The following is a 13912-nucleotide window of genomic DNA, read 5'->3' as shown; positions in this document are numbered from 1 at the left end:
ATTCGGCTGTTGAGGCGTGGTCATCTGGAAGTATCTCTCTCAGGTGGGGGTTTTAATGCTCTATTCAATTTATTTGTAAAATACTGTGAAATCTGCTTTCAAAATTAGCAACATGCAAATAATATGTAGGCACATGCGTGTTCCTTATTTAAGCTACAGGATGGCCGCAATGAATGGAGGCAGTAAAGGGAAGAAAGATGACAATGGCATCGGCACAGCTATCGACTTCATGCTTTCCAACGCTAAGCTTGTTTTGGGGGTCGGCGGAGCAGCCATGCTCGGCATCGCAACGCTTGCTGTCAAAAGAGTACGCAAGATGGGATTATATTTACATTTCCCCATAATTGGTCCAAAGTGTGATAAAATATCACCGCGTTGTGTTTGTGGCTCAGATGTACGACCGTGCCATCAGTGCTCCCACCAGTCCCACCAAGATGGAGCAGAAAGGAAAACAAAGCTGGGAAGAGCCAGCCTGGGTGGGTTCCTCCCCACGGGTTCTGAACCACAACATGAAGGCCACCATTAGCAGGTCACTTCAGTCCCTGCCTACTGCCGCCAATTCTTTTGAATCAGGTGTGTATGCGAAACTTGGTGACTTTGTTTGAAATGGCCCTAGTAAAATTCAACCATTTTATTGCTTCCATTTCTATATTTGGTAACAGACATCCATTTTGGAGGATTCTTGCCATTTGTACACAGTGGGTGTTTCTGCTAGTTAGCCACTTCACAATAGAGGAGTTAGATTAGGTTTTGTCTGCTGAGATAACTGTTTCAGATAGGTTACTTTGTAGAATACCTCCATTTTTGAGTTAGATTAGGTTTTGTCTGATGAGATAACTGTTTCAGATAGGTTACTTTGTAGAATACAGCAACTTTTGAGATTTGCAGTAAAGTCCCATTCCATTTTCCTGATCATTTAATCCACCTGCTTTTTCTATGGCTTCCCAGACTGTCTGCGCAGGGCTGTGGGTCGAGCCGCAGCGAAAGGGAGCGGGCCGACTCAGGCCGACCTGCTCCGTGCTCGGATGCGGCTCTCCCTGCAGGAGCGTCTTTGGGATTTCTACCAGAACAACGTGGACATTCCCGCCGAGGAGCAGGCTGTGGCTCGGCGAGCAGCGTTGGACATTTGCGCGGAGCTCCGAGTGTTCCTCCACGCCAAACTTCCCGACATGCCGCTCCGGGAGATGTACCTAAGCGGCAGCCTCTACGACGACTTGCAGGTAAGATGTAGCGCATCTGTCATTTTTTTTTTTCTAGTTAAATCTTAGTCGGACTCCCTCTGTGATTCAAATGCAACTCGTCCATCACCAAGGTGGTGACAGCAGACCACGCCCAGCTAATGGTGCCTCTAATCCTGGAGAAGAATTTATGGTCGTCCATACCCGGAGAGGATACAATCATGAACGTTCCAGGTTTCTGGCTGATCCGCAGGGAGAATTTAGAATATTTCCCACGAAACAGCAGCTACTGGGACCGTTGTATGGTGGGAGGTTACCTGTCGCCGAAATCGGTCCTTGAAGTCTTTGACAAGCTGATTGGGACTATCAACTGGCCCGCTATCGGCAGCGTCCTGGACTATGTCATTCGTCCCGTGGTCCCCTCCGAAACGCTGACCTTGGAGGTGCAGTACGAGACGAACCGAAAGCTTTACGTGGACTTTTTGCCCTTACTTATGATGGAGGACGGCACTTCTCTTATAGCCAAACCGCATCGGCTCGCCGCCGAGCGCCACGAAAATCTTTGGAGGCAGAGTTTCCGAGTGACTGAGACCGCACGTCTCAGGGCCTTGGATCAAGAAGACGGAGGCTACCGATGCGCCTGCCTCAAGGTGGCGAAGGCTATGTGCAAGCTCAATCCCGCCCTCAACCGTCTTAACGCCAGCCAGCTCACCAACGCTATCTTGCTGCTGAGTGAAAGACAAGCCAACTGGACCCACGAGGCGCTGGCCGACAACTTCCTACAGCTGCTAAAGGAGCTGGTGGGTTACCTGGAGGCGGGGCGACTGCCCTGCGCCCTCAGCCCAAAAGTGAACTTATTCTGTGAACTGACCGAGCGGGAAGTGGACGAACTGGGCTACACGCTCTACTGTGCGCTTTCGGAACCCGAAACACTTCTGGTGACGGAAGAGGCGCAACGTCCGCATCCTTCCTAAAAGATCAAAACGTATGCGCTACTCACTCGGTAAGTAGTTCTTCAGGTCACGTTGATCATTTTTCCGAACGAATACAAGGCTTGATGATGACGTCTGAGTAAATTGCCCCGCGGCTTTCACTTGGTCACTTGTGTGTTAATCCAAATTTACTTTTAATCTCGAATGCCCATATAAAACCTGAAAGCGACGGTGTCTAATGAAGTCGGTGTATGTTTCATGCATCGTCTTGAAAAGGTCCAACCTCCATTGTAATATACAACATATTACTCTGCATCAGATTATAGCGCTTTTAAACTGATTGGACAGTTTTTTAGGATAACAGACAACTCTCATGCATTTTATGATAGATAGCCATGGTTATGGAGATTATGGATCTGTGACGCTGTGTCCAAACCATAGAATGTCATGTTTATTGTCTGTATGTCAGCACAAAAGCTAATAAAATGCTAATAAGCGACTTTGCCAAAAGACTCAAGGTTGCTCAATTAGAAAAAAGATAGAATTTTGTCATGTCAAGGTTTTCAGATTTTTTTTCTGGGAACATTTTTCAACATTTCTACCCGACCCCCATTAGGAACACGTATTGAATCTTTGTGTTTTTTCAGAATTTTGTGGGGTCGTAAAAAAAAAAAAAAGTGGAACCCTAGAGATATCCTCGACACCCCCACCCAAAACAAATGTGCTAGCTTCACCAGTGGTGTTGGATTTACTGACAATCTTCATGTCTTTCTCTGCATGTTAAGTAAGTCTTCCTGTGTAAACATAGTTTATGCACAAAAAATGAGGAAGTCACTGTGCCATAATTTGTTCATTGGATTCAAAACCCAAAGTAGATTCTACCTCATCCTCGTGGGGTTCACACTAGTCATGTGCTGCTATCTTGCATGCTGTGCTCTATCCCCAGCTTTATTTTATTTTAAGTACAGCTCTGTATCTGAGCAGTGCAACATATAAATAAATAAATGTGACAAATGGATTTTCAAAATCGTTTATTAGTGGTCTTCCTTTTTGGGACATACTCTCCGTGAACCATAACTTCATTAGTCCGTACCTGTGCTTTACGATAGAATCTAAGCTTTACATTCTAATTCCTAATCTGCTATTTGCAGTTCTTTGGTCAGTTAGAAAGCGAAACATTATAACAGAGCGCACAATCGTTAAATGCGATTTAATATATTTAAAAATCATGAGTTGGACTACTTGGCTGGTGCAAAGCCCACGCGATCAGCATTCCTATCAAAGACAGTGTAGTACTTCCTGATGAAAACATCTCCCAAGATCCAAAGTGGTCCAGCAGGGGGCGGAATGTCCATGGCCATGAAGCCTGAGAGGCAGATGGAAGTCCCCATCTGTGTCTCCTGCAAAGATCACCAAGCCAAAGTCACTGACTAGTTGGCTGAGCAGCAACTGGACACAAATCATACCTTCATGACATAATCCTCTCCGGTCAAGTTAAACATCTTCCCTCCAATGTTAAAGGAGATAACGGGAAGTGAGTCGATCTTCTTACAGTCAATGAAGTACTATAGAAGAAAGACAATGTGTCAGGAGACTAGAATTGATGATGAAGTGCTACTTTAACAAATTGTACCTCTCCCATCAGCAGGGGCAGCGCTCCGATGGCTTTCTGCAGCGCTCTGATTTCCTCCACAGGCCCGACCATCAGAGACGTCCCCGTGTCGACGATAGCCTGGCATCCTGTTTTGCAAAGAGTCAGCTGGTTGCCCACGGCAACTCTGAGGCAGAGGAGGGGCCAAATGAACAAAAGGCAAAAGAGTAAGTCATGTGTTTTGAAACATCTCCTTAATGCCGTGTGAGGTTCCTTCTCACGCGTTCATCTTAATCTGCCAGTAGGCCTTGCGTGTGACGTTGATATAGTGCAGGTCCCCAGTGTAATATTCTGGATCAGATCCACCCAGCATCAGCTCTCCTCCCACTGCTGCTGCAGGGTCTCTGAGAAGCAAATGTCGGAATCCTTGACTGGGCTTTTGGCCTTCCCGATGGTCACCCCTAACCCGAACCCACTTTCTACCTGCTTATATAGAAAGAGAAGACATTTTGCGGCAGCAGCTTAGCCGCCATGGCAGTATCGAACACCGGGGTGACGTTGGCCACGGATATGGAGGGATAGGCCATTCCCAGAACCCCATCGAAGCGGGCCACGGCAAATGTGATACCGGGCTGCTTCACTGCTTCACCAAACTGTTGTCCGGGCACGGACAAACCTGCTATCTGAGAATCCGGAAAGAAAAGTCCTTTTGATTTGTATGGTGGAGATAGCGTGACCGACACAACTGTGGAATGCGCTCAAACATAAGGCCGCAGAACTCACGTTGACTGTATCGCCACTGATAAAACCAGACAAGCTTCCTCTGCCGTATCTGATGGAAAAGCCAGTACCGTTCTGAACGTAGGTACTCGACTTCTTGGAGTTGTAGCGGTGATGAAGCCCTGGTGCGATGCGTTTCAGCCATGATGGGATAGTCAGAGACAAATATCATCTTTGCGTTAAATGTGACTTGGGCTTGCAATGTAAATCCAACTTAAGACACTTACAACAGGCGATATCGAGGAAGGAGCAGTGAATGGAGGGCACCCAGAGGTTGGAGGAGCCGGTGTCGAATAGCACAGTGAAATCCTGAGGCGGTGAGCCAATACTAATGGACCCAAAGTACTGGGCCTCAAAACACAACATCAGAGCAATGTTAATATTGAGAAGTTTCAAAACAGATGTTTAATTATAAGTTCCTCCCATGACACGAATGCCTCACTATAAGTTGCAAGGTGGAAATTGGTGTACTTCATTACTGTCATTAGTCCTACTTGTTAAATTACATAACACTTTTGAAGTTTTATTTCTAGATATGAAATGGGCGGTACTGTATAATATTATATTGTCTGGCTTGAAGTGAAAAAGGTGTGGCCACATGATCTACTTGCAAAACTCACGCAGGTAGGTGACATAACATTGTGTGGATTGGCACTCACATCCATGAAGTTAGTCAGCCTCTCTACTGGTAATTCTGGGGAGGGAGAGCTGTCTGGAGACCCGCTCGACTTTGCCAAAGCCCGAATTTGATCCAAAGACATCCCATTATCGCTGATGATGCGGCGGATGCTTCTGGTCTTCTGAAGAGGGACCCTAAAAACAATTTAGATATTGGACGTCTTAATTCTATTTGGCTTCCGGGTTCATAACCAAGGAAAAACAATAATACGTCACTTTAATATGAAGGGGACGAATACAGTGAAAAACGTTAACGCTCCAATTGTCATAACACATCTAATACATTACAGTTAAATACGTCTTTTAAATTAGATTCTCTTGCAAATAGTACCTTATAAGTGCGATGCTATGTGTCACAAGCAACGCCTCGAGTAGGTAGACAATCCCCAGGCGTGTCATCTCTGTCCAAGACGAAAAAAAAATTATAATTTTCGTGTTTCCCGGAGATTAATTGTCGTTTAAATGTATGAAAACCAACCAACTCGCGCATGTATTAAATAGGAGGCTTCGGCATTGTCCGCGTTCACTCGGTTATCTTCGACACGAGGCACCCATTGGAGGAAACTCCCTTGACAGTTGCCTCCATTGGTCGAAACTGATATCAATCATTTAGCATTACACAAAGACGTCAACCAGTCACGAGAACTACCGTGACTTGTGATAAGGCACGCACGAAACCGCATTTAAAACACTTCTTTTAGGCACGTTTTCTCCAAGCTAACGGCTAACTTTATTGCATGAAGGGATGCGCCGTTATGCATCAACGAGGAGATTATGCTTCTCTTTGGGTAATCTTTATAACACTTAAAATAACGTGTATGCATATCTACGCCTAAATATTGTTATCCAATATGTCTACTGCAATTTCACATTAGATTGCTGGTTTGAAATGTACTTTTATTATTATTTTAATAAACATTAAAACCTGTTAAAACTTGTCTGGTGTTTTATTCCTTGTTTTTATTTTTTGGGCATGAAAACAAAAATCTGACATTTGGTTAACTGCTTTATATGACAGTATGTAGTATATGTGTTTTACGTTGTGTAATATGTGTTGGTGTCCCCCAAAATAAAGAGCAAGTAGTCAAATACACATTCTTGACACGTACAAAAAATGCATACAGTTATTAGGTACGCCTGAAAATGGCGGTGTACCTAATGGAGTGTCCGTGGGACGTCACAGACCAACCAGCCAATCAGGAGGTGGGGGTGAGGGTGGGTATGGCATTTTTCACTTTCAGTTCAGCTTTGGCCATGATTTTTCCCTAATGAACTGGCCTGTTATTAGGTACACCTGAAAATGGCGGTGTACCTAATGGAGTGTCCGTGTGACGCCACAGATCAAACAGCCAATCAGAAAGTGGGGGTGAGGGCGGGTGTGGCACTTTTCACTTTCAGTTAAGCTTTGGCCATGATTTTTCCCGAATGAACTGGCCTGTTATTAGGTACACCTAAAAATAAATGGCGGTGTACCTAATGAAGTGTCCAAGTGACGTCACAGATCAAACACCCAATCGGAAAGTGGGGGTGAGGGCGGGTGTGGCACTTTTCACTTAAACTAGGGGTGTTGACCTCCAGTCCTCGAGGGGCCACGTTCCAATATGTTTTCCAAGTGACCCTCGTTAAGCGAGGGAATCACACGGACACTCCATTAGGTACACCGCCATTTTCAGGTGTACCTAATAGCAGGCCACTTTATTAGGGAAATATCATGGTCAAAGGTCACCGGTGTCAAGCTCTAGTCCTCGGGGCCGTGTTCCAACATGTTTTCCAAGATTCCCTCGTTAAGTGCACGGGCGTGAAAAGTCGTATCATCGTGTTTGTCGTATCATTGTGTGTGTGTGTGTGTGTGTGTGTGTGTGTGTGTGTGTGTGTGTGTGTGTGTGTGTGTGTGTGTGTGTGTGTGTGTGTGTGTGTGTGTGTATCACGACTGCAGTGTAGTGTTGGCTCGTGAGTGAACGATGGGTTCAAAAGAACGAATGTTTTCAGTGAACGAGAGTAAAGGAAAAGATCTAAAGATCTTTGTAGCCATGACGGAAAAACTTGTTTGGACCCGTTTGAAAATCATTGATTTGATATGACTCAAGAATTGTCTCTGTGCAACGTTGTGGTGTTTCTTAACAACCGAATTGATACTGAGTCCTCGGGAGCACTGCAAGGGCGGCAGAATTTTTGCAAGAACAATTCATATTAGGATGAACTATCAATACAAATATTTTCATTTGATTGAAGGCAATGGCGTTCCCCTGGCAGGGGTTTTTGAGTTTTTCCTTGCCCTTTTGGGAGCTTAAGATCAGGGGATGCTTTGAGAATAATTGTCAATTTTTGTCTATGTGAAGCCCTTTGAGACTGTTTGTGATTTAGGGCTAGACAAATATTTTCATTTGATTGAAGGCAATGGCGTTAACCACTCGACCAGAGCCTGCTCGGAAACCAAAGGAGATTTGGTCCTATTGATAGGGTATCCTCCATCCAAACATGTTGGGTGTTCAAAGTTTCAACGGATAGTCCGAAGCCACCCTTTCCACAGTAGTCACCATGACAGGCGACCACCTGGTGGCGTTAGTGTGCCGAGCGCCGTTGGACGATCAGGAGAAGAAGATTTGAATCGACGGATGTGACGTCAGGTCTTTAGGTCAATTGAAGGCAGGTGTGCTCGCTCAAGGGGAGTTATCATATGCAGGTGCCACCGAGCGCGTGGCGGACGTTTGGTTTCTCAGGTAAGCGAGCATGCTAGCAAATGTTTGTCGTCTCCTGCCGTTTTTCACGACGGACGCCGTCCGTGTTTGTTGCACGATTGGCATGCTTTGTTGCCTTTTCTCACAAGCCTTTTTTGTTTGTTTTGTTTGTCGTACTCGTGACGGCCACGTCACGTCCACCTGGAGGTAAATTGTAGGCCGCAGGCCATTTAGCCCGTGAGCAAATGTTTGCAGTTTCTTACGATGCCATTTATTGTTTCTTGCAGGATTTTCGCTGTCTAGGGAGTGCTTGAGGTTTCGGCACGGCACGGCACGCCACAATCCACTTTGCGTCGCGTCGTTGCGCGTTTTGGTGGTATTTTAAATGTCTTTCGCGGTTGTTTTTTTTAATGCTGGTCAGCATTTTTTCATTCGTTTGTCTGTAGAAGGTTCGTAAATGACGCCGCCGATAAGCGCGTGTTTGTCGGACTATAGGAAATGTTAGTTTGACTCTAGTCAACTAAACCATTTTTTATTATTTTGTATTATCCGTGTGCTATTTCCGTGTCATGCAAACTGCTGGTGAATGCAACGTATGTTACGTCATGTCCAAATCGGACCAAATCCATTCAAAGATGGCGCCCGCCCGCTCGTTCCGTTACGCAACAAACATTTGCGTGGGTTATGTTCTCCCCTTTTGGACGCAGCGCCGCCAACCTGGATCATCTGTCCAATGTGAGGTGAGTTGTAGATGATGAAATTAAAATACGAATTATAATCTTTAATAATTCTTGTAATTTACCACAATGTAATGATTCTATATTTTTTCAAATGTAAAACTCTATTTAAAATGTATCAAATTAAAATATAAACTACAATTTTGATCAATTATCGTAACTTACTACAATATAATAATTTTTTTCAAATGTAAAACTCCTAGTATGGATAATTGTTGGTCAAAAAAATCATGCCATTGGCACTCTATTCAATGTCTATTTTTGTTGCAATAATTTGCTTGTCTTTTGTAGCACTTAAAAAGGCTGCCCAGCCAGCATCCTTCTATACAAAGCAAGCAGGAGGCTCTTGAAGGAGCCCTTTCAGTGATGTTGAGGGCACTTCAGAAGAGTAGTCCTAAATCAGGTGAAAACCTGTTTTTGTCAAGTTTCAGCTTCCCAACACACAATGGTTGTCGAGTTTTAGCTTCCCAGCACACAATTAATGTCTGTCTGTGTTTTTGTAGGCTGCAAGAGGAGCCGAATGGAATAAGTATAATTCCACATGAAAAGGCGCAATGGCCTGTCCAAAGGCGCAATGGCCTGTCCAAAGGCGCAATGGCCTGTCCAAAGGAGCAATGGCCTGTCCAAAGGAGCAATGGCCTGTCCAAAGGAGCAATGGCCTGTCGTAAGGAGCAATGGCCTGTCGTAAGGAGCAATGGCCTGTCCAAAGGAGCAATGGCCTGTCCAAAGGCGCAATGGCCTGTCCAAAGGCGCAATGGCCTGTCCAAAGGCGCAATGGCCTGTCCAAAGGCGCAATGGCCGGTCCAAAGGCGCAATGGCCGGTCCAAAGGCGCAATGGCCGGTCCAAAGGCGCAATGGCCGGTCCAAAGGCGCAATGGCCAGTCCAAAGGCGCAATGGCCTGTCCAAAGGAGCAATGGCCTATCCAAAGGAGCAATGGCCTATCCAAAGGAGCAATGGCCTATCCAAAGGAGCAATGGCCTATCCAAAGGAGCAATGGCCTATCCAAAGGAGCAATGGCCTATCCAAAGGGGCAATGGCCTATCCAAAAGAGCAATGCTATATCAAGTCAAGAATCAAGCAGCACGCTGCAAAAGTCGACGTTTGCGGATCATGTGCCCAGGAGAGGGCAGTGTGGTTGCCTTTGGTTATGGGTGCACGACGGAAAGGTTGCAGGTGTGGCCAGTGTTTGGGGCTCTGATGGTTGGTCTTGCTTAAGAGGTGTGCTGTGGTTGTGGCTTGTCTGGATCCAGCGTTGTCTTGTGCTTTGTTGCCATTGACGGCTCACTTGGGGGAGGACGTGGTTACGTGGACGGAGACAAAACGAAACTTTGATGTGGATCCGAATGTTCAATTTTGCCATATGATGTGTACCATTTTGTCTTTTTCTAACCTGCCACTGTTGTACTTGCTGCATTCTTTGTTCTCCCCCATCGGTGTAGGGCGGCGTTGGAGCGAGCCGATCCCGAATGTCCAATTTTGCAATTTGACTTGTACCATTTTGTCTTTTTCTAACCTGCCACTGTTGCACTTCATCTAACCCTAACCTACCACCGCTGTGGTACTTGCGTTCTTTGTTCTCCCCTTAGGTGTAGGGCAGCATTGGAGCGAGACGGTAACATTTTGTGTCTTTTTCTAACCTACCACTGTCGTGCTTGATCTAAGCTGTGTGTCCTTTGTTCTCTAGGTGTAGGGGGCGGTGTTTGGGCGAGCCGGTCCACGAGGAAGACGTAATGATGCGAGCAGCGCCCAACTCATTGCATGTTCTGCCATTTGCAGGCCGGACGCGAAAGGGGGGGGCGCACGGCCCGATCCGACCGGGCGATGCTCACCAATCGTAGCTAGCCGCTGTGATCAAGTAAGCAAGTGACCGACAACTTGGGGTGCTGTTTGTGTTTCTAACATTTGTTTCTCTTTCTGCAGATGGCGACCGGGATGTGACACGATCTGATCAGAGGTGAACGTACCACTGTGGCATCGCTCTGACGTCGCCGAGTTGTGAGGGAGACCCGCTTCCCTGGAGGCGTCGACCTGCGCAGCTTCAACGTGTGAAATGGATTCTTTTTTTCTTTTTTTTATTTTATTTAAATTACACCAGCGGTGTCCCAATGTCTGCTTGAGGGCTGCATACTGAAACAAATTCTGAATTCTTTGACGCAAATTCATTAAATCAATCACGAAATGTTGCCATTGATATTTAGTGCTACAAAGCAGTGTCGTGTTCAGTCGTGTGGTGTGTTGATCAAGTTGCCCCGAGGCTGCCATTTGGACACCAATGGTGACGTGTGTGTAGGGCTGCACGTGTATTGGAAAACTGCCATATGGTGGTCTAGGTTATTGACATGCACTTTAAGACAGCAAAGAGTTTTTTATTTTCATGTCTCAAATGAAACATGCTTTCTTGCCTAACTATTTGTAATGAGTTAAGACGATAAGTCATTGTAAGTTAAAGTTAACTCATCTAATTGATCTCATTGCGATCAAATAGTTAACCTCCATCCAAGAATTTTGCACAACTTGCCTCAATGCAGTGGTCTGGCCCAATACTGCCATATCATTGATTTTCCAAAATGTTGTGCAGCCCTCATTGAGTGCCAAACGCGCAGCGACTGCAAGCGCGAGCGACCGCGCAGCGACGGCAAGCGCAAGCGACCGCGCAGCGACGGCAAGCGCAAGCGACCGCGCAGCGACGGCAAGCGCAAGCGACTGCAAGCGACCGCGCAAGCGACGGCAAGCGCAAGCGACCGCGCAGCGACGGCAAGCGCAAGCGACCGCGCAGCGACGGCAAGCGACCGCGCAGCGACGGCAAGCGCCCGCGCAGCGACGGCAAGCGCCGGCAAGCGCAAGCGACTGCGCAAGCGACTGCGCAAGCGACTGCAAGCGCAAGCGACGGCGCAGCGAGACTTTTGTGCTTGTCTTGCTAGGTGGAAGAGACGATGTATGAAACGAAGAGCCGGTGGACGGAGGCCACCAGACCCGCGATTGGTGAGCGGGGTGCAAAGGAAGGAATCACCCAAAGAAAGCAGTCGCCAAGTGTTGAAGAGGAGCCTGATGCACGACTGGCCAAGGCTGGCCAGAGGCGGTGACATGGCAATCCAATCTGCAAGCGTAGTGTACACAGTGTTGGTTTTAATTTGATTTCCTTATTTGTCTGCCGTTCAGGGTTGCCGGGGCGGCGGATGGGACGAGGGCCAGCCTGCACCGAGAGGGACTGGGCTGCACCCACAAGACCAGGGAGGGGGCAGGTAATGAGTACGTTGACACAAGTGAGCCGCATGCAACTGAGTGCCGTTTCTCTTTTTGCACTTGTGCGAGGCGGAAGACGAGTCCAACACCGGCCGGAGCAGACCCGGACCTTGGCCCGTGACGAGCGGCCCACACGAGACTGATGGGTGCAGATGCAGCCAGTGTTTCGGGGAGTATGACTTTGGTTTTTCTTTTGTGCTTTCCCTACCCCTGTCTATTTGAATAGGGTAACTAGTAGCACGCACGGGCATTTGGGTTGCTGTGACCCTCTAGATACGAATCGGCAAAGTAGACACCCCCTGCCCCCCCTCCCTCCCCTCCCTCTCTCTCTCTCTCTCTCTCTCTCTCTCTCTCTCTCTCTCTCTCTCTCTCTCTCTCTCTCTCTCTCTCTCTCTCTCTCTCTCTCTCTCTCTCTCTCTCTCTCTCTCTCTCTCTCTCTCTCTCTCTCTCTCTCTCTCTCTCTCTCTCTCTCTCTCTCTCTCTCTCTCTCTCTCTCTCTCTCTCTCTCTCTCTCTCTCTCTCTCTCTCTCTCTCTCTCTCTCGCTCTCGCTCTCTTTCTCCAACGCGCCCGGCAGTACCTGCATGGCCTGGTGCACTCAGGGTGGAACGTGGCTATACCTTGCCCTTTGTGGAATACCAGGGTATAATGTCTGCCAGACTGGGTCCCAGTGTCGTCGACGGTGTCGAGGACAAGGAGATTCTCCGTGACGCTCTCCGTGACGTCACGTTTTCCTCTTTTTTTCCTCTCGGGGCCAAGCCAGCTCTACTCAGGGGGAACTGGCCGGTTGCGCTTAAGTGCGCACCAAAGCCTCTTTTCATCTCCTCTCGCTCTCTCCCTCCCTCCCTTCCTCCCTCCCTCCCTCCCTTTTTGTAAGGGGTTAAACATTTCATAACCCGGATTGCTCCAATGCGGGAGGGCCGTATGAGACATGCGCCAGCCCGTGCGTGCCGCTAGTTACCTGATTCAAACTTACCTTAGTCTAGGTTGGGGGGGTGCTAGTGGAATTTTTCCCCTTGCCAAAACCAACACAATATGTCTGCCTTTCAGGATTGCTGGGGCACTGGATCGGACGAGTGCCTGCACAGAGAGGGACTGGACAGGACCGCGAGACCAGAGGGTAATAATAAAAAACTTTATTTGTAGAGCACCTTTCATACAAGAAATGCATTTACGACAAAGAAAGAAATTATAAGCATTGAATTCTTCATATAGGAACAGACATAAAAAGAAAACAAAAACATTCATGTGTGCATACGCTATTAATGAAGGGAGCTTAAAATAGGAGCAAGCTTTAATAGACAGGTAATGAGTACGTCCACAGAAGTGAACCGCATGCAACAGAGCCGTTTTTCTTTTTGCAGTGGCACAAGGCGGAGGATGAGTCCAAACGTCGAATACCGGCCGTGGGGGGAGCCAACCTTCGCCCGTGATGAGCGGCCGACACGAGACGGACGGGTGCGGATGCGGCGAGGGCAAAGCGCCCAGCCAGCATTTAAGGAGAGTATGACTGCGTTTTTTCTTTTGTCCTTTCTTTCCTTCCCTCCCTCCCTCCACTTTTTCACTGGGTGTGCACACTGGCTATCTGCATGATGCCGCTTTCTTTCTCTCAGCGCCGCGTCATTTTGCAATATTGTTGTTTTACTGTTGTTTTTTTAATCATGAAATGAACTGTTTGTACTGTAATTGTGTGTGTACCACTGAACTGCAATTAAACTGTGAACTGAATTCAAGTGGTCCATTTTAAACATTGGCATTGGCAGTCTATCGTGCATACAAACTGGAATCATTTGAGACATTCTCAATGACAAGACAATTGTAAAGTTAGGCTGAAACCAAATTGACTTAAATATGCAGTGTCAGGCTTTTTATTTATTTTTTTAACTACACAAAGAAAAGCTGCATGCATTCTAAATTGTTGACAAAAGCCAAGTAGCCAGACACCCATAGATGCAAACAAGTGTACATACGGTCTCTGTTGCGATCAGTAAGTCATCTTTGGCAACCCTGCTTTAAAATGGCCACCGAACTCAGAATCTTGCAAAATGTTGGTACATTTTTCTGTAAGAGTAAAAGCTGTTGAGTCTAGTCAGAGC

At 47.0% G+C, this 13912-nt stretch overlaps 2 protein-coding genes across 5 annotated transcripts in view; one reads left to right on the top strand and one right to left on the bottom strand.

Moving 5' to 3' along the window:
• The first annotated feature begins 160 nt into the window (after positions 1–160).
• mief1 (mitochondrial elongation factor 1) overlaps positions 161–13912 on the top strand; it is a 13874-nt gene continuing 122 nt past the window's right edge. Inside the window, exons 1-10 of one of the 3 annotated variants that reach the window (XM_088358900.1) lie at positions 161–307; positions 393–573; positions 949–1220; positions 1313–5947; positions 7752–8044; positions 8125–8977; positions 9078–10430; positions 10496–11817; positions 11888–12936; positions 13181–13912. The exon at positions 13181–13912 is cut by the window's right edge and continues 122 nt beyond it. In XM_088358900.1, coding sequence (XP_088215026.1) covers positions 161–307; positions 393–573; positions 949–1220; positions 1313–2152 — 1440 coding nt within the window. In that variant the 3' untranslated portion in view covers positions 2153–5947; positions 7752–8044; positions 8125–8977; ... (2 more) ...; positions 11888–12936; positions 13181–13912. Of the gene's footprint in view, positions 308–392; positions 574–948; positions 1221–1312; positions 5948–7751; positions 8978–9077; positions 10431–10495; positions 11818–11887; positions 12937–13180 lie in introns of all 3 variants that reach the window. The other 2 variants (XM_088358901.1, XM_088358899.1) reach the window with 2 other exon arrangements.
• napsa (napsin A aspartic peptidase) lies at positions 3125–5709 on the bottom strand. Of its 2 annotated transcripts, none has more exons than XM_088358902.1 (10): positions 5638–5709; positions 5491–5560; positions 5141–5294; positions 4709–4832; positions 4485–4603; positions 4185–4384; positions 3983–4105; positions 3744–3888; positions 3577–3675; positions 3125–3510 (listed from the first exon to the last, which is right to left on the bottom strand). In XM_088358902.1, exons 2-10 carry the CDS (start codon positions 5556–5558, stop codon positions 3349–3351), a joined length of 1194 nt encoding a protein of 397 aa, XP_088215028.1. In that variant the 5' UTR covers positions 5559–5560; positions 5638–5709; the 3' UTR covers positions 3125–3348. The 2 variants fall into 2 exon arrangements, with proteins under 2 accessions (XP_088215028.1, XP_088215029.1); XM_088358903.1 differs by having other exon boundaries at positions 5642–5704.

Source organism: Syngnathus floridae, chromosome 17 (assembly GCF_059516105.1).
Source record: "Syngnathus floridae isolate MCC-2025c chromosome 17, RoL_Sflo_1.0, whole genome shotgun sequence".
NCBI lineage: Eukaryota > Metazoa > Chordata > Actinopteri > Syngnathiformes > Syngnathidae > Syngnathus > Syngnathus floridae.
The sequence above is the reverse complement of the archived record's forward strand: the minus strand, read 5'-3'. Positions and strand labels throughout refer to the sequence as shown.